Here is a 20,136-nt window from a genome sequence, read left to right as displayed (position 1 = left end):
GGAACTAATTAAATTTTACAGTGTATGTTAATAATCTTTAAACAGACACTCCCTGATCCTGTAAGAGCAGGAATTTAACTACAAACCCTCATAGTTCCCATCAGTATCATTCATTCTGCTCTGCCTCAATGGTCACAGTGGCTTGTTTAAGTACGTTTGCCCCATAGAAATCCACTGATGTTCAGTGAGTCCCTTTGATACATGTTTAGACCTTCATAATTTTCACGGTGCATGAGTGTTATATCTCCATCTCATCCTAAACATTTTACCAACATGTAAAAGGCACACGTCCACAAGATTTTGATTTGTTTAATTTTAATTGAAACTTGTTTTTTTTTTCTGAATAAATGTGTGAGATGGCCCTCAGGCCTCTAAATCCACGTCCAGGTTTGGGTGACTACTTGGATTAGGGGAGAATTATTTAGAGCAATGTTTGTCACTTTGGTTAATTGCTAAACTCAGGCCGTTTTTGTTCAGTCTTTTTCTAACTGAACTTTCACATTTAACATGCTAACTGAAGCCTGTAGAGTCTGAGCTGTAGCTCTTTTATTTTCTGTATTGTACAGTCTGACTTAGGGGTGGATTTGCTGGGATTGGTGACTGTGTTGCATGTTTTGAATAATCTTCTTCAGCGTAGACTTTTGGTGTAAGATGATAGTGAATGAAGAAAACTATAAAAAGCTGCTGTGGTTTTAATTTTCCAAGAGAGGTAATGCACATAATACAGAGACGAGCGCACGGGGGATATCCAAATTCTAGGAAGGCAGCCTGCTGCTGTACACAGGCGGATTCTTCTCAGTCATAGTTCTTAACAACTTGACTGTTTTCTCCAACCACACAAAGAGTGCTGTTTCCATTCTGGGAAGTCTACTCATTGGTGTAGGTAGTTCTTCAAATTACCTATATATGAGCAGCTGTATTAGCTTTAACTTATCATATGTTAAATATTATACTTTCCTGGTTTAAAATTTATGATGGCTCAAAATTCAAACCTTACAAATTAAAACCCTGAATCATCACCACCTGTGTGAACTACAAGAGTGCCATCATTTTTCTTTTCAATCCATTAAGTACCAAATGTTTATTTTGTTTTATTTTCACTTGCTGAACATGGGACGGATTTGACTGGGGGAAAGAAAACCGAGAAAGAAAGAGGAAAAGAAAAACAGCGGGGAAGATGAACGTGATAAAGGACAAAAAAGAAAAACAAACAGACAAAAAAATACATATATCAATCACCTGGATCACCTGTCAGGAAAAAAAGAGAAAACGAGCAAAAAAGAGAGCAATTTAATAAATAACATCATCGCGATGATCTATGTGAATATAACAGTAAACACTAACTATTGAATATTATTGTGCAGCACGTAAGATCGACAGCGCACAGTGTGCTTTGAGGTAGGAGCCAGAGTGACGGGGGGGGTCACTGCTCGAGATCTCACAGTACAGTATAAGAGTCCCGCCACAAGGAGACACTAAAGGCTTTCAAACCAACAGTTTCTGCTTCCAAAGTGGCGCCAGCCGTCACCACTGATCATCATACTTATGTAACATAGACTGTGGATGCATGTTTAAGTTGATACATCACTTAAAGCCACCACTGTTCAGGCATCACATCTGTCCATTAGGTTTCCCTTTCATACTCAACATTTTTATCCCTGGGTACTAACTTTTTTGTTTTTGCTGACTGTTTATTTATTTGTTTGTTTGTCTAATGCTCTTGTTGCACTGCTAAATAGGCTGTAGCCAACATGATTTATAAAATGATTATAAAATCTAAGAAATTACTGCATTATTTTACCTACTCTTATTAAACTCACTTTCCTAAAAACTGATTGCAACTTCTAACTTGTGACGTAAATGTTATGCCTCAAATTTATTTCACATCATTCATGGGAGACCTGTTTGATAAATGATAAGTTAACAAGTCACTGCTACCAGCCTAATCTATTCATTGGGGCGACCTGCGTGTTGTGTTGCATTGTCTGATTTGGTGGTAGTGTGTAAACACCTCTAGAGGCCACTGTTGTATAGCTGCTGCAAACTGAACGTGCCCGTACCAGAGGTTATACTCAAAATGGCAGCTGCCAGGAAGTCTCTTTGGACATTTGTGTTCACCCTTTATGAAATAGATATGTTGTATTACAAGGTACTAATGCACCCTTGCATTGGTAAAATAAATTCTACTAGAATAGCTGATACTCCCTTACAGAAGATTTATTTTGACCTTTCTAAAGCCTTCTTTAAAAATTAGAAAATAAAATGAAAACAGGCATATCAAAACAAGCCTACTAGAAATACTACTCTGCATTACATCCTAACACTTGGCTAAATCCTAATATGTAATTCTGGTTTAATAGTTTATTTCACTAAATGTGATTATGCACTAAAAAAAACATGTTGGGTTTACTTAATTCAATAGTGGACACTGGTTGCACACTGATGTTTTGCTTTGGCAGGAGCTTAAACAACTGAGGTGAAGTTATTCATATTCAATAAACCTGTGCAATTTGTGTTGATAAAGTTTGATTGAAACAAAATATCCAATTTGAGCTCCTGGATATTTTAATCCTTCACAATTTTCACACTTTATTCCAACACTATTCAGTGACTTTTACCCAAATACTATTTGGTCACTGGAATACTATATGTTATCTTCAAATGACATGTTGGTATTATATTCCAAATACACAATTTTCCAGTGAAGGCCTTATAACAGATTGTATTGTTCTCTTCCAAGATTGTTGCCAGCATCCACTAGTAACCTTTCAAAACAAAAACGCTAATATCACTGCAGTGACAGTAGGTAAACCAGGGGTCTCAAACTCACGGCTCGGGGCCAACTTGCGTGAGGCCCGTGTCAGCCCTACTTGCCACCCTTACTGTTGACGTGAAGAAAGGAAATACAATTTGGCCCTTGAAGTTCGTTTTTGTTACGAGGGGTTTTGTTGTTGAGTGCAATTTGAAAATAAGTTGTTTTAAAAGCAAAAATGTTTTAAAATGAGGGCAATATGAGCAGAGTAAAAACATATTGAGGGATTGGCTGTATTAGTTCAGTGAGAGAGTTATATGTGAAGAAAACAATTTTCACTAGCAGTCAAAAACTAATGTGTTCACTTATGTCTGCATTTTTATTTTGTTAAATATGGACAAAACTATTGTAGAAATGCTTCCACGTGTCTGGCCAGAAAGAGAGTATCTTTCCTTTTTATTTGTTAGTTCAATAAAAAGGTTTCAGTTAGTGAGAAGTTTTTTGCATTCACATTTGCAGTTTTGTTATACAATATTTGAAACAAACAAACAAAACACTACATTTTCTGAAAGATTTGTGGGTGTTTTCTTGTTTGTTTGTTTTTGTACTACTTGAACACTAAAGTGGCCCTCCAATGACATGACAGTACCAGCAGTGGCCCACAGCTCATTTAAGATTGACACCCCTGCTTTAAGGTGTTATTATGTGGATATGTTGGTTTTATTTAGTTGCTGTCAACAAGTGGAAGGTAACCTAATGAAGCCTGTTATTTCTTTCTGTGGCTCAGAAGTTGGAAATTTCAATAACAGTGCGTTATCCAATTACTCAGATTGTCAGAGGAGTTCACATTTCCCTATATACTCGATTAAAATACCCCATCTTCGATCCATCCCATACAGGTCACCCTGACAACACTGAGCAGTCCCTTCAGTGACAGGCTGCTGCTGCTGTCAGACTGTACACTGCACAACAGCAGTGAATGTACACCACATATGAACACACTGGGGTCTTTACATATATCAGTGTGCAATACTAAATACCTGCTACTATTAACACCCAAACACTGCACTATGTTTCATTCTTCTTCTATTAGTAATCTGTATAATTGCATCATATATGTGTATATATGTATGTCTGTATATGTATGTGTGTGTATTTGTGTGTGTGTACGTCTGTGTGTATGTGTAGATAGATAGACAGAGTGATTTACATATATAAGTACATATCTATTCATTGTACCTGCATAGTCCATATTTCTTCTATTTTTGCAAAGCATTATTGCTGTTAGGTATGCTGCATGTGTTCATTTGTTCCTGCCTTGTGTACTCTGCTGCAGTAACAATTTGAATTTCCCAACTTATCTGAACTGTATCTAAACCCAGCTGATATCTGGCTAAATTTTCTGGTGAGCATCCAAATCACACTGGACTGAAGTTTACACTGTATAATGCCTGATTTCTTGTAAATATTTAACAAAATATATATTGATAAAATGCTTAACAGGCCACAGTGAACAATGGAAAATAAAATTTAAATAAATAATTAAAAAACACCCAAAAACACTCAAAAATATATATTTTTTAGAGATGTCTTAACCTGGTTATGCTGTACCATCCAGATGAAGTCGTGAGCCAAAGATCCTTTAAGTTTCATCTAATGAACTTACCTTTTCCTACATATGAGAAATGATCTGGTGTGAAGTAAATTGGGTTTGTATATATGTAGCCTCAGATGAGCATGAAACTTCATTTTTGACCTGCTTAATAGCAGTCTCAAATATTAAAGTCTATTAAATCAATTAACCAATGCAGCAGCTGAAATATGACACCAAAGGCCACTCTTAATACAGACAGAAGTCAGGTAGTCAAAAATCTCTTATTCTGCTTTTTGTATTCTGAACTCTGAATCTTGAGTGGACAGCCAACAATCCTACAAATAGACTAGAGCAGGGCTGCCCAATCCCGGTCCTCGAGAGCTACCGTCCTGCAGCTTTTAGATGCATCCCTACTCCAACACAACTGAATCAAATGAATGGCTTGTTATCAGGCCTTTGCCAAACACGATGGCATGCTGAAGAGGTAATCAAACCATTTGATTCAGCTGTGTTGGAGTAGGGATGCATCTAAAAGCTGCAGGACGGTAGCTCTCGAGGACTGGGATTGGGCACCCCTGGACTAGAGGATGTGCCTGAAATGTTTGTTAAAACAAATAACTGGACCTTAGTTGTTAATCAGAATCAGAATACTTTATTAATCCCGTGGGAAATTAGGGTTACAGCAGGCAGCACGCCAATGGCACATGCGCACTTACAAAGGAACCTTCTGACCAACTTTACACAAACATCACATTGGGGAGACATGTAAGAAAGGTAGGCTGATAGGAAAAAACAACGAAAATACACTACATGAGGTAAGAGGAGGAGGGAAAAAAACTCCACTCAGACTGAGCTCCTAGTGGGAGAACAGTTTGATAACAGAAAAAACACCTCAGCACAAAAGCACATGACTATCAATACACCATAGAAACACAAGACAAGCAACAGGGGCAGGTAAAGGGTAAGAGAGAGCCGGTGTAGACAGCGCATCCGGTCCTGCAGCATATCTGCGCTGGTCCAGTTGACTGCCATCTTCCCCGGTAGGGCACAATCATCGAAGGCGTATGGAAAGGGAGGGGGGATCAGTGTGTGCATATCAGAATCAGAATCAGAATACTTTATTGATCCCTGGGGGAAATTATTTTTTGTTACAGTGCTCCATTATAAACCAACATTAAGACAAGACAGACAATACGCTAACTAAGAATAGTACAATATATACATATATATACATACATACATAAGTCACTCATAAATAAATAGCTGGAAAAGAAACATGTGTAGCTGTAGCAGCAAACAGTGTGTTAAGTGGATGCGTTGTACAGGGAGATGGCCACAGGCAGGAAAGATTTCCTGTGTCGTTCAGTGGTGCTTTTCGGTAATCTCAGTCTCTCACTGAATGTGCTCCTGTGACTGACCAGCATGTCATGGAGTGGGTGGGAGGTGTTATCCAACATTGTCTTTATCTTGGACAGCATCCGCCTCTCTGGCACCCCCTTGAGGGAGTCCAGCTCCATCCCCACAACATTGCTGGCCTTACGGATTAGTTTATTGAGTCTGTTGGCATCTGCGACCCTCAGCCTGCTCCCCCAGCATGCAACAGCATAGAGGATCGCACTGGCCACAACAGACTCATAGAAAATCCTCAGCATTTTCTGGCAGATGTTGAAGGACCTCAGTCGCCTCAAAAAATAGAGACGACTCTGGCCCTTCCTGTAAAGTGCTGTGGTGTTTTTAGCCCAGTCCAGTTTATTGTCAATGTGTACTCCAAGGTATTTATAGTCCTCCACAATGTCAACACTGACCCCCTGGATTGAAACAGGGGTCAAGTGTTTCCTGGTCTTCCTGAAGTCCACGATCAGTTCCTTGGTCTTTGCCACGTTGAGCTGCAGATGATTCTGCTCACACCACGTGACAAAGGAGTCGACCACAGCCCGGTACTCTGTCTCATCATCCCTGCTGATGCATCCAACCACCGCAGAGTCATCAGAAAACTTCTGAAGATGGCAGGTCTCTGTGCAGTGGCTGAAGTCTGTGGTGCAGAGGGTGAAGAGGAAGGGGGAGAGGACAGACAGAGAGGACCAGATTTTGTGTGACCTTTGACCTCTTCGATACAACATAACTACGTAGCTCAGCGTGCTCGTCTTACTGTGATTCAGCTGAATTTAATCATGACAGTGATGGGTTCGCCTTTATTTTTGGTCATAATCGCCTGCATCATTCCTAAAGGCGTATGGAGATACCTCAAACCTTTAAAGAAGTTCTCGATCAGAGGTCTGTCAATCCTGCATTTTCCTTTGGCCGCCTCAAAATTATTGCTGAGGACGCCATAGATATTCACCTTGTCGGTTTTTTTCCCAAAAAACAAGAAGAGAGCGTAGCAGTCCTTGCCGATGGAGGTGCAGAAGTTCACCATTCTCTCGTACATGTTATTGTTGCTGGACTCCATCTGGGCCATCTGGATGGATTCACTGCAGGTGTCCATAGAGACCTTCTGCTCAGCCTCCTCCCTTTCAGACAGGTGCAGGACCTGCACGACAATCTGGAACTTGGGGTTCTTGGTCGGCCTCTCCAGCACTGCCCAAACCCAGTCAGCACCCAGGAGGACGCGCTGCTCAGGAGTCATGACTGTGCAGTTAAGGGTATCCTGCAGGTTGACCTCAACACTCCGAGTGATGTAGGTCATCAGGAAGACCTGTTAAAGCGTGAGATATTTCAGTAACTTCTCTAAAGCAAAATGTCTTGGATATTGATGACGTATTTTGTTCAATAAGTGTTGCTACCTGAGTGAGCACATCAGGACTCGGGCGTAACTTGTCCTCTGGATCCTTGAAGGTGAGGTACTCTTGGGTTCTGGCTGTAGCAGCAGAGATGCAGTTGCTGAAAAGATGTATGAACTCGTTGGGCCTGGGGACATTGCGCCTCTTTAGTGTAGCAAAGATGCTCGGTTGGGGGGATATATTATGATAAAAGGATGGTTGCCTGGATTGGCCACATTTGAAACAGGAAAACACGTTTCTCAGTGGGTTAGATGTAGGTTTGCTGAATTTTGCACCCATGGTCGACGGATGATGGGCAGCAGATCACAAGCTGGTCTCCCTGATACACTGGAAAGATAATGGTCAGATTTTGGTGTAAAATTTAAGCTGAAATGCACATACTGGTGCTAAAACATACTCAGATTTTCACATTAGTTCTAAATATAGATGAAAACAAACCCAGTTAAAAAAATTAGAAATATCAGAGTTGGTCGTTTGAGAAAAAAAATGAGCCAACATTACATGTGGAAAATTCCAAAAACTGCAGTTCCTCCAATGACCATTTGAGGCTGACTCCTAAAGCAAATCATCCCTCAGAGACTCTTCTATGGATAGTTTCCCTCAGATTTTTTTTTTTAAATAAAATAAATATTTCACATGAATACTTGAGTTAGTGGCATGGTCACTCTGACAGCTGTCCGGACACATGCAGCTGGATCCAATTGGAGTCTGCTAGGCTTCGGTTCTATTCATTAGAATCATTAAAAACGACCTCACGACTGTGTCTGTCAGTGCCTTCTAGTTCATAACAAAGACTGCTAGTGTTAGCCAATAACTTAGCACTCTTCTCTCTTCCAAATATGGTCCTCAAACCAGTGAATGACATCACAGCAGCTACGTCCATCCATTACCTTTAGGACAGCGTTGGTTTTGTGAAAAACCAGCCCTGGAGAAAGTGCAGGCTTCCTAAGTTTAAACTTAGATTTAGTTGCATATTTTTTTCTAAACAGAGGTCAAATGTTAACCTTTTACAGATGTGTAACAATGGATGGTTTTCTCAGTAAACAGACAACCCATATTTTGGATCCATTTGCTTAAATGGGTTTTCTTTATCTACTTTTATTAATTCTGAGGTCATATATACAGAGAAATGAAGAAAATTTAAAGGCTTCACAACCGTTTAAGCACTGCTGTGTGACTGCTATCGCTTTATATTTAAATCAGTTGCATTTTTGAGGAGCAAAAGAACCCACTGTCTGTTCTGCTTTTGTCCCAGCACATGGAATTAGTGTCACTGTTCATTTATTTGAGAGCATAATTGACTCTGACACTACTTTCCACATTAAATATTGATCAGTTTCTGGTCCACCAGCGCGTTGCACATAAACAGAAAGAGCATTGTCAATCAGTAGATACTCACCAGGACTGGTATGGGAGCTTCCACAGTTCCAAATACACTACATTTCCTTTCTTCTTCTCCCTCGTCCTGCTGAGATACACAGAGTCTGTGTGAGTGTTTTATGGTTGTTTGTGTCCTGATGTGTAGAGAACTTCCAGCAGAATACTGAGAATTTTCTGCTGAAGCAGAGTTTTCGCTGACAGTGGCAGCAAGGGTGTGGTGTTTGCATCTTGTCAAATTTTAGGTAAGTCAACAAAAGACTCATCTTACCAGTTAGCTTGGTGCAGCAGCTTGAGGACTGGGGTGAGCCTGAAGGGGTTGGCGGGTAAACAAAATGTGTAACTGTCTGCTTTTAGAAAGAAGCAGCAATGAGGACAGGTAGGCTGGGACAGCAACTTATAGTGTGGAGGCTCTCAAGGTCAGTTTAGGAAATGATAAAAGTTTCACAGGTGGAGAAATCCCAGATTTGACCAGTAGAGGTTAATGTAGGACTACAGTGAACTGTAATCCTACAAAACCGTTTAGAGGACCCAGTCTTATCATTTTTCTTTGATTTTTGTCAACCGAATATCACAAACTACTGTCCTACTGTTCCAGACTTCTACCATATATTTGGATGTGCTTTAAAAAGTTACTTGTAAAAGTAAATTTAGTAAAGTGTTCACATCACAGCTGGGGAGGGTTAAATGAACCATAGTAAATTCTGGTGTTAGTTTTGTGATCATGTTAAAATAGCTGAATAGCCATAGAAATTAAAGTCACAGAAACATAAATTTATATGATGTTTCAGAGCAAAGTCCAGGTTTTGGCCACTTTTAGTATGCTGAAAACACTGTGGGATTAAATTCTTTTACAAGCAACCAGACTTCTCTTTCCTGTGCACAATCTTTGATCTCTACCTGTAAACTTATTCCCTTGAGTTAGGGAATGAAATTAAATTCATGATGGGTGTCCTCTTTAGCCAAACTGCAAAGCTGGATGTAGTATCCAAATGTTCAGGATTAATGGAGTCAAACAACAATAATTTAATATTTTGTCCATCTAATTTATATTGTAGTAAATTTAAAAAGTTATGTTTCATGATTGAAATAATGCAGCTTGTTCATTTTCATTAAATTTTAATTATATAGCTCCTGTTCACAAAAGTATGGGTCTTCAGGTATTTAGCTTAACCCCACGATCAGACAACACACAACTCACTTAGAGCAAGCTCTGAGTGAAGGTGGGGAAAAAGAACTTCCTTTTAACAGGAAGAGACCTCCAGCAGGACCAAGCTCAGGGAGGGGCAGTGCTCTATCATGGCCAGTACTACTTTGAGGCAAAAGAGGAGTTTCAACAATTTTTTGTTCCATACAGTCATTTAGGAAGCATTGGTAGTTCTTGTAACTTCTTTATTTCAACATGTGATATGTAGCATCTTTCTCTGCAGAACAATAGAATGACAATGTCGAGGAACCAGCTCCTTCTTCTTTGGCTGCTCTGCTCTTAAAAATGGCTTCAACACCATTTTTGATGGAATGTCCAGTTTGTCCATTCTAAACTGCATGTTCACTGCTTTGCACAGTCCTCCCCAATGAAATACCAGCACAGTATTTACAGTACACAGTGGTCAGTATGCTCATTAAAAGCTACATTGCATAGGGAATTAAGGAAAGCAGTAACAAAAAAAGTGTATAAATAACTGTTCAATTCAGCACTCTAGAAAATAAAAATAAGACCTTTGATTGTTGTCAAAATGTGTAGGTCCGTTTGTGTTTCCCAGTCCTCTGTGCAGGAGTTAACTTGAGGTATCAGGGGCTAGTAGAAGTAAATACAAGGAGCTCCACGCTGCAGTGTTAGCTTGAGGGCTGAGGTACAATTCAGCTGTGAGACAGGTCGCTACAGGTCTTTGTGGTTGATTGACAGCCTACAGCTTAGGGTCATCGTCCTTCAAACTAGCGCCGTCTGTGAACGCCTCATCTCCTTCCGCAGCTCATCTCGGCTGAGCAGATACTGGGGGCAGAGCATCATGGGAGTGGCAATGGGTTAGAGAGATTAGAAGTTAGTGTTTGCTTCTGAGCTGGGGTCAGTATACTTTACTGAAATGAGAACATCAGATCCGATGTGAGATTGTTTTATGACATGTCACAAAGGAGAAGCATAGGTGGAATTTATAAAATGAAGATGCCCAACATGAAGATGAATCTGTAGGAAATCCTCAGACATGGCTACCTTGAATGTGTGACACTAACTCACCTTAGCAAATATGAACATTATTAATGTTTGTAAAAAGACTGTGCTTTTCATTCTATGACATCTTAAAAGGTCTGCTCTGAAAAAAAGTATGCCTTGGTTATCGTCTCTCTGCTCTCTAGTGCAATGGAAGCTTGTTGATTCTAATTACTGTGATTACTTCAAATAATAAATCTGAGGTTTAAATTCGCCCTTCCTTGTTCTGATGTAACTCCTGCAGATTCTTGGACTTAAAATTTAACTTCAAATAATAAAAAGATATAAATAATGCTCAAATTTCTTTTTTTACCAAGATCTTCACTGATGTACTGACGCTGCAAACGTGTTATCAAACATCTCAGACTTCAGTTACTGTCATGATTTTCTTGACTTGAACGAACAGAACAAATGCTAAAGAACCAAGCCTGGCATCTGGATGATAGCCGCAAGTAATAAAGAAGCAAGTACCAGCGAGCAGGTTTCACACTAGCAGCATTGCTTTAATTTGTACACAGACACAAGACGTGGTGTTTTAATGGCATTTCCATCTGAGTATCTGCAGTTTTCCATCTGAGTGACTCAAACTTCTCTTACAGCAGACTACAAGCAGATTCCCAGTGAGCGAATCAGCTGCACAAGTCATTAGGCAGCAGCTTGTGTGTGTTGGCGCTTACTGTGAGGTTGTTGATGCTTTCAGAAAGAGCTTCTATTTGCAAAATGGTACCCTCTGTGGTCTCCATCTGCAACACACACGCACACACACAGATTCCTTATAAACTCATTACAACTCACAATTACAGGCTTACTATCATCAAAACAATATGTTTCTTAAACCTTTTAAAATTACCGTAGAAAGATATGAAAACGTGCAACAGATCACTGATAATGAGGATTGTACCTGCAGCTGAGTCATAGTCAAACATGCACTTCCCATGTCACCTTTAACAGGGTTACCATGGTGATGATCATCAGCCATCTTGGCTCAGACCGCTCAGCCGAAGGGGGGAAACGTGGCGTCATAAACAGCAATGACAGCCACTGTGATGGTGAGAATGGAGATGATGATGATGATGGAAGCAGGTTAGTGCTTGATGTAGGTTATTAAGGCATGCTGCTGCTCGTGGCTCCGCCCAGCAGCGTAGTCTGTTACGTTATCTTACAGAAATACAGAATATGCTTCCTGAGGAATTCAGTGTTTTCCACATGAAGTCACCTAACTCTTAGTTTGTGAGTTCAACCACATTAACAGGCAGCATGCTTTGACATTGGCAGGGTAGCCGGGTCACTGTTGTTGCTGTCTTGATGTCACTGAGCTATTCTCCAGTCAGTCTCTTGTTCCCGCGGTGAACAGATTCCAACTCTACCACCTCGGACTGCTGGTAAAGGTAATCCCTGTTCTAAACTGGAAAACTGCTGTCAACTGGAAGTTGAAGCAGAGGGACAGCTGGTTCTGGTTACTAACCTGAACTTACTGCGGTTATATGCAGCAAGCCAGAAATGCCAAATATCACTTTGTGAACTGATGATGTTACAGAGCAGAACAAGAGCTGGAGTCGCTACATGCGGTAAATTTTGAGTCCTTACATAGAATGAGAAATTGACTTTAATGGCAACAATTTATGGCTCTTATAAGTTAAGACAGCATGGATGTTCCTCCTTTTGCACGTGCAATCTACCTCTGTGGGAAACACTGAAAATGTCCAGTACAGGCCCCTATACCGATGTACAACTAAAAACTAAATAAATAAAGGACATTGAACATTTTACACATCTGCTTCTACTCTGATCATCAGAAAGAATGAATCAACTTTGCTCATGTCGGATTTTGTTTATTAAATGATTTGATAAACCACACGTTAGCTTCCTTTCTTTGCTATAAAAATACTATTACAGTCAAATATGAAAAATAACGGTACAAAAATCACCACCTCAAGTTTCAAACAAAACATGCTATTTTATGATTTTCTCTGCAATGATATAAATAAAATCCCTCCATTATTTTATGTAAATATTGCACAAGTTCATCTCGACCATGTAACAGAACTGCATTCAACCTGGTTAGAAAAATCAAAGGTCACACATAAAAAATAATCTACTGGTGGTGCACACATGTTGGCTTAATACTGTACAAGAAGACATGTCTGTATATGCTGTATGGATTACAGGAAGTGATGTCACAGGAATCCAGAGAGAGGCTGTGTTCTCTCGTGATGAGTTAGAGTCATGGCACAGGTTTGAGGCTGAGGTTGGGTTAGTTAGGCATCTGACCGGAGCTGAAATCAAAATACTTGAATTGTGCTCGTCTCAGGACTCCCTGCAGCGTGACAAGCAGCTGACTGAGAAACAATCTCTAAATGTAAGGCACAGGGTCGGGCTGATGGGCGGGGCTTAAAGAAGCACATCAGGGGATGGACTGAGGTATTATGGGCTGCAAGCAAAGGAAGCAGAGTAGTAGCAGAGATAGCTGAATGGCTAATAGACAGGATGACAACAGTCATCCGTGTTGTTGGCGTTACAGTTGTTGCCATGGAGATGGGTCGGCTCTGCTATCTTCTAGCCCCACCTGGTCCCTGGAGCGGTCAGGCTCTCGGTCTAGGATGGGGCTCAGGCCTCTGAAGCCAGTGTAGGGCCGCATCTGCACCCCGTTCACTGCAGACTGTCCCGACTGAGGCGAGGAGGACTCGATGGGGCAGACATAGTCTGTAGATTCATCCGGCCGTCTCCTCCTGAGGTGAGTCAAGTTAGAGAAGCCCAACTTCTTCGGCTGCAGTGAAACAGGAACAAAAGCATCGTCATGCTGTCACGCTTCAACAAAGCAACAGTGACTGCTGAGAAGACTTTTAATGTTAGAACAATGTGACTAATGATAGGCTCTACAACAAGAAGCAACACGTTTAAAGCGTGCCAATCACTACTCCTACATCAACAATGTCAATAAGAATGATTACCCAACTCACTGATGTGATTTTCTTTACTGATTTGCCATCATTAACAGCTGCAGGCAACTAAATCTTTGATAAAACTGCACGTCGCGTGTCAAGCATCAAACCACAAACAGATGTTGTGACTAGCAGCTGAACTTTATGGAAGATGCAGCCGCCTGTTGAGGACTATATGGAGACCAAAACAGAGCTAAAAGGAGATTCCTTAGATGTTGTAGATTAAATGTTATTGTTACAAGTTATTCAGATGCAAACTGGAGATCTTAACACCAACACTACAAAGGGGTGGACTCCCAGTCCTATGCACAAAAACTACAGCAAGGACAAACAACTCTGAGAGCTTCCTTGATCAGATTTAAATCAGGTAATGGGGTTTTTGGTTCCCTGGTTCTTTTGATCACACCTTGGAAACTTGAGATGCACTGAATATCTTGAATACTTGTAATTCAACTGATACACTGCACTGGTATTACTGCCAAGTGAAAAGACCAGAGCAGCATGAAAGGGAAGCTGGCATTGCAGTGGGCTGCAAAGGAGCTTGCAGCTAAAACGCTATTTCTGAAATGCAGGCTGACACTGAGATCAAAACAATGCTGTGCTCAGTTTTGTTCCATTTCCTGTAATCACATCTGAATGGATTTCCCTAATATCTGCTCTTTTTTGTGTTTAGTAGATGTGAATGAGGGACACCGGGCAGCGACACACAACAACATTCATCAAATGTGTCCTCTAACATCTGTGATATCGTCACAAAGCACTGCTGGATTTTACTTCATAGCTGGCTCATCTTGAGGGGAAAATCTAACTTAACAATAACAATTTCGTTTTGGGATTTTTTTCCCATCCACAGTATTATATACCTCCACAAAAACATCCACATACATACTTCCTGCATTAGATGTCTAAGTGTCCAAGATCATAAGTGGATCAAATGCAAGCGTGAATTCTCTTATGATGAATTATTCTTCTATTATTACTTAATTATTTTCTTCAAGAGGCACTTTGAGCTGACGCTGTGGCTGATGGCTGAGTCTTAAAGATGTGAGGAGCAGCAGAGCAGTTCTCACTGGCTTAAACTTTTGGAAGAGCTCGGAGATTAAACCGAGCTGACACACTGAGGTCTCACCGTGGATTAAGGCGCTTTTCTCACACTTGCAGGGAGAGGGAAGGTGTTAACTGGTCTCTTATGATGCCTTATTTTACCTACTGCCTGTGCTACTCTCAACTTTATAATTGAGTCTTTTCTTGTATTTTCTTACCTTGACTTTAGCGGTGATGCTGAGTGGGGAGTATCCTGTCGCCTCAGTGTACTCCCTCTTCTCCTGCTGAGCCTGTGCTCCTACTAGGTTGTTGAAGTTGGTGGTTAAGTGGCGCCTCAGCAGAGTTTTCTGAGGAGGGATGTTCAGCAGCATGGCCATGCTATCAGAGTTAAACCGAGGCTCCAGCATCTATTTGAGGAGAAATGATGTCAGATGCTTTTTAAATTCTTGTTTTCCATTTTGCTCCAGATGCCGGCTGCTTTTATGTACTCACTATCAGCCCTCCATGCACGCCGCTGCCCCTCAGGTTTGGGGCATACTCTGCAAGGTCCACAGATCTCAACCACTCCATGACTCGGTGGTTAGACCACTGGACAACCTCACTGGGAGTGAACTGGCTCTGTAACACACACAAATGAATGTATTTTTTGTTCTAGTTTGACTTTTTAACAGTTTCCCAGCCTTACAAAGTGATGTTTTCTGGCAAATTTTGTTTGCACGAACTGATTAAAAAAATACAAACCAACATAGTTATATAAACTGTACTCAGTCTGCATGTGCAAATGTGGCACAAGTGGATGTCCCATTCTGACCACCAACATGTGCATCTGTGAGCAGGAATCTATGAACTTAGCTAACTCTGATGTGACACCATGTGATGCCACACACACATACAGGTAGTCAGAACAAGGACTTCCACAAGTGATGACCTTGAACGGGTGATCAAGTTTTTGACTTTCATGGATGGAGTCTTTATGAAAAATGCGTGAGATACAAATACAATGTACAAAAAGAACTTACAAAGAAGAAGACAGTGGATCTGATTTGAAGTTTTAATTTAAGAGTTCACTCACTAATGGCTCTTTTGCCATCTTTGTACTTTGCCGTATAAATGAGTTAACAATACCTCATTGCCGGGCCTGCGTTTGAGGCAGTTGGGATTGAATTTGTTGACATGGAGAACATGAATGGCACACTTGATACTGAGGTGGTGCAGCTGGCTGGTCACTTTAAGGAATAATAAGTCGTTCTAACATGGAGAGCAGAGACAGATACAAGAAGGGAAACATGTCATACATCCCTTTTATTTTTGGGCAACTGTAAGCTCATTCCCCCCATATGGTAACGCTGATTTAACTTCACATGAATTGATTAGTTACAAACTCACCACAGTGAGATACTGCAGCATCTGCCCATCCACTCTTCCTTCATTAAACTGGTCTTTGTACTGAGGAAGGCCAATATCATCAAGCCAACCTGGAACAAAGAACATAACTGTTTTCTCGGAGATTTTCCCATATGTGTGTCTGTGCGTATGTGAGAGAAAGAATCCTTTACATACGGGTAACCCAGAGGTAATCGAGCTCTGCAGATTTTTCAGGCTGTTTGCTACTGATTGCTTTGATGGACAACTGAAGCTTCTTCCTGTGGAGTGGATTCTTCATGGCCATCTCCTGTGGACAAAGAGAAACGATTGGCTTTTTCCTCCTGTTACAGTTTAGTCAAGTCAACCAGATTTAAAAGCAACATTGGTCAAAGTGCTGTACTACCAAAAAAGAACTCTTTAGAATATCAAAATTAATAAAATCTTACAAATAAATAAAAGCAAATGTTGAGGCTTAGTTTAAAAGCCAGTGTTTTGAATGGATTTTAAAACATTTCCAGTGTTGATTAGGTTCTGATGTGAACAGGTAAACCACAGTTTAAAAGCGACAGCAAGGGTCCTGTCGTAAAGGTTCTTCATGATTTTATGTGGCTAGGCAGCGATGTTCTGGAGCAGCTGCAGATGTGAAATCAAAGACTTGCTTACACTCAACTGTTGCAGTAGTCGCCAAGTAGTATGTCAAAATGCTACAACTCCCATGCCATTAAGAGTGGGGAGAAGGTCTGAACAACAGAACCTCTGCTATCTCTTCGTAAAGTCTAATGACATCCATTTTTAGCGTGTACGATCAGCAAAGGTTGTAGCATTACTGTAGCATCAGTGCATCGTCTGCATAGTGAAGTGCTGTAATGAACGGTGGACCTTTTTTTTAAAAAATTGACCCTCATAGTCGAATGTGGAATGATGCTGAAATAACTCCAATAACAGGCAAAACATGAAAGAGTTTTCCAAATTCTCCAAAGTCTCCTATCTGTGAAATTATTGTTTAAAAATATTTTAGTGCTTTATACATTCATCGAACAAGTGAAAAATCCCTGGTCAGATCATGGGAGGAGACGCAAATCCCTTTAGGTTCGCGTCAGGAAAAGCATCCAACATAAAACAAATCTGCCAAATATAACTTGCAGAGCTGCTGCAACAGCAGCAACCATCCATTCGCTCATCCTTTTCAGGGTGGTGGGGGGGTGCTGGAGCCTATCCCAGCTGTCATAGGGCGAGATATACCCTGGTTGCCAGTCTGTCTCGGGGCTAGCACACAGGGACACCATTTGCTCTCACATTTACTCCTGTGTTTTGGACTGTGGGAGGAAACCACGCATGGGGAGAACATGCAAACTCCACACAGAAAGATGGTGGAATTGAACTCAGGACCTTCTTGCTGTGAGGCAACAGTGCCAATGACGTGCCACCGTGCTGCCCGTGCTGCAGCAACCCTTTGTGAATAAAGCAACAGGTTGAAGTAGCCTCTTCTACTGCAAAAGTGGTTAAATTGGCAGATAATGTGGAGCACCCATAAATTAGTAAACCTGCAAAATATTAATTCAATCATTGATAAAATGACTGACAATCTGACCATCCATCCATCTCCTTCCGCTTATCCGTGGCCGGATCGCGGGGGCAGGAGCCTAAGCAGAGAAGCCCAGACCTTCCTCTCCCCAGCCATCTCCTCTAGCTTGCCTGGGGGAACATCAAGGCATTCCCAGTACACCCAAAAGGTGCCCAGGAGACATACTTGTCAGATGCCTGAACCACCTCAACTGGCTCCTTTGGATGTGGAGGAGCAGCAGCTCTACTCTGAGCCCCTCCCGGATGGCTGAACTTCTCACCCTATCTTTCAATCTGACTATCTGATGGTAATTTCATTGAATTTAAATGATTAAACTAACCTTTTAGTAATAAAAGCCATTCAAGTTCTGGTTGCACCTAAATTTAAAGAAATACTGCAAGCTGCATACCATAAAGGACAAATCTGAAAAGTATATTCAAAGACCCACTTTCTATTAAAAAGATGAAGAATTTAATGAAGAACAACTTAAAGAAAAATAACAAAATGGTCAAAAACCAAGGTAAACACAGTACATAAATAAACAAACAGTTGTGTACTCCTAGCAGAAGGATATATAAGGTGAGGTATTTAAAAAGAAAAACAGAAACTCCTGATACGGCGATCCAAGGTTTGACAGTTTCCATGGATCACAGTATTAATATAGATTAACCCGAAGAAAGAAACAGAACTGATCAAAATGATCTGGATGAGATGCAGAGAAAGGTTGGAGGTGGAGATGAGGTGTATGATGTGACAGTGTTGAAGGCGAAACTAAAGAGCTGGTTGAAAGGCAGAGGCAGGCGTTACTAAAGACCAAACAAACAGACAGACGGCAACAATGATCAGACAGGTAGAAATGGAAAATATGTGACACGCTGTATGGAAAACCAACACAGTGTGATTGTGTGTGCCGGTTGTCTTAGAAGCATCACTTTAGGAACCACACTCTATAAAGCAGTGATGTGTGCGTTTGAGTGTGTATACCTTCTCTAGGTCTTGTGGCGTGGCTGATAGCAGAGTCTGACCGCTGGTGACCCACTGGCGAGCGAGGATGCTGTACTGACCTAGTCCAATGTCTTCAATCCAGTCACACACCTGCTCTGTGTTCCACTTAGAAAATGGCGTCTTCAGATCTCTGCATAGGAACAAAACACCAAAAAGTGAACCGTGCACCTAATCACTACTATTCACTTTATTAATATAGATATTTTATTAATTAATATACTGTGTTTTCCCTGGACGGGCCAATCGAGGTCCAGCTGTAGCTCTGAATCCTCCCCTCTTGAAGTCTCCTAACTCTGGGTCATGAACTTGGACAGGACTACCCGACTGACTGCGACGGATCCTTGCAGACAGAAATGAGAACATGAGTATAAATATAAAAAGTTTAGGACACCAAACATGTTGTTAAGTGTGTGCTCTGTATATCCTTAAAACATACTTCCCCCAGAGTTTCCTAATTCCTCTGTGACCCTTCCTGTTCTCTGGTGAGACAGGAGACTGCTGTCCAGAGTCCACTCCAGAGGACAGCGGGGACTGGTCTGATGGAAAGCACTCCTCCAGCTTCTCTGAATGCTCTGCCACAGGAAAAAAAACAATGAGGAGGGGAATCACTGCAGGAACCTGAGAGGAGCTCTGGGATCCAGAGTATCTGTGTTTCCTGCTATGGACAAGAACAACATGAACATCTGCTGCTACAAATTAAATCACACGTACGGGAGATTGTTCTGTTTGGAAAATTGACCGTCTCACATTGAGATTTTTCATACATGCAATAATAAACCACTTTTTGTACAGCACTACACCTTTTATGTGCACCAAACCAACAGTTTGAAATTCCCAGTAAGGTCCTCTATTTCTGATCACAATATTAAAGCTCCTACTCATACCTATAGTCACTGTTCTGGAATTACTTTCCTGGCTACTTCTAGGTCATAGGCTTTGTGTTTAAGCAAATATTCAATACTAAAACCTACTACAAATAGTCAAAGGACAACTCAAAAAGAGATTTAGGATTACTCTAAAGAAATCCCAAAACACAGCACAAACACTACACATCCAAAGACAACACAAAAGTAACCAAGTGACCACAAAGACACAAGAGAACAATTGCAAAAAGAAGGCTCTATACACAAAAACAGAATTTCACTACAAAAGAGACACGAATTTGTGTCTGAGAGAGAGACAGGACTACCTTAGAGAACACAAATAACCATAAAGATATGCAAAAGACAAAACAAAATAACAAAAGAAACAAAGCTCCAAAGATTTGCATCCCACAGTGACCACAGAGATGCTAAATTGCTGCAAGAAAGGCCTTAGACAAGGCTAGAAACAAATCTGAAACGTCTGCAAAAAACATAAAAAAATATACCAAGTGACTTGGTACAACCAACAACACAAAGAAACAGGAAGATGCACAGAGCAGCTGGAAAAAAGACACCAAAGGAAAACAGCTACTAAGTGGAACAAAGACATAATTGTTAGAAAAAGACTCAAAACTACAGTT

General features: G+C 40.9%; 2 protein-coding genes across 4 annotated transcripts in view; both read right to left on the bottom strand.

Annotated features, from left to right (window-relative positions):
• Positions 1-4,987: 4,987 nt before the first annotated feature.
• Positions 4,988-7,405, bottom strand: rep15 (RAB15 effector protein). Its single transcript, XM_085280714.1, has 2 exons — positions 7,130-7,405; positions 4,988-7,041 (listed from the first exon to the last, which is right to left on the bottom strand). The coding sequence occupies exons 1-2, from the start codon at positions 7,403-7,405 to the stop codon at positions 6,502-6,504; spliced, it is 816 nt and encodes a 271-aa protein (XP_085136840.1). The 3' UTR covers positions 4,988-6,501.
• The window catches only part of ppfibp2b (PPFIA binding protein 2b), a 100,831-nt gene continuing 88,009 nt past the window's right edge, over positions 7,315-20,136 (bottom strand). For 2 of the 3 annotated variants that reach the window (XM_085280712.1, XM_085280713.1), the window contains 12 exons: positions 19,069-19,204; positions 18,853-18,972; positions 18,612-18,762; positions 16,259-16,370; positions 16,085-16,173; positions 15,824-15,946; positions 15,191-15,316; positions 14,917-15,105; positions 13,279-13,479; positions 11,390-11,455; positions 8,526-8,594; positions 7,315-7,453 (listed from right to left, as the gene is read on the bottom strand). In XM_085280712.1, the coding sequence (XP_085136838.1) occupies positions 7,430-7,453; positions 8,526-8,594; positions 11,390-11,455; positions 13,279-13,479; positions 14,917-15,105; positions 15,191-15,316; positions 15,824-15,946; positions 16,085-16,173; positions 16,259-16,370; positions 18,612-18,762; positions 18,853-18,972; positions 19,069-19,204 (1,406 nt within the window). In that variant the 3' untranslated portion in view covers positions 7,315-7,429. Of the gene's footprint in view, positions 7,454-8,525; positions 8,595-10,356; positions 10,497-11,389; positions 11,456-13,278; positions 13,480-14,916; positions 15,106-15,190; positions 15,317-15,823; positions 15,947-16,084; positions 16,174-16,258; positions 16,371-18,611; positions 18,763-18,852; positions 18,973-19,068; positions 19,205-20,136 lie in introns of those variants that run through there. The other variant, XM_085280711.1, reaches the window with a different exon arrangement.

This window comes from Mchenga conophoros, linkage group LG7, assembly GCF_057382185.1.
Source record: "Mchenga conophoros isolate Kocher_MC1m ecotype Shallow Benthic linkage group LG7, M_conophoros_male_GT1.1, whole genome shotgun sequence".
NCBI lineage: Eukaryota > Metazoa > Chordata > Actinopteri > Cichliformes > Cichlidae > Mchenga > Mchenga conophoros.
Note: the sequence above shows the minus strand (reverse complement) of the source record. Positions and strands in the feature narration are given on the sequence as shown.

Bases quoted from the DNA above. Each gene is read 5' to 3' on its own strand.
- rep15 (XM_085280714.1), bottom strand. From the start codon at position 7,405: ATGGGTGCAAAATTCAGCAAACCTACATCTAACCCACTGAGAAACGTG. The intron at 7,042-7,129 runs GTAGCAACACTT...ACGCTTTAACAG, and splicing joins GTCCTGATGTGCTCACTCAG to GTCTTCCTGATGACCTACAT.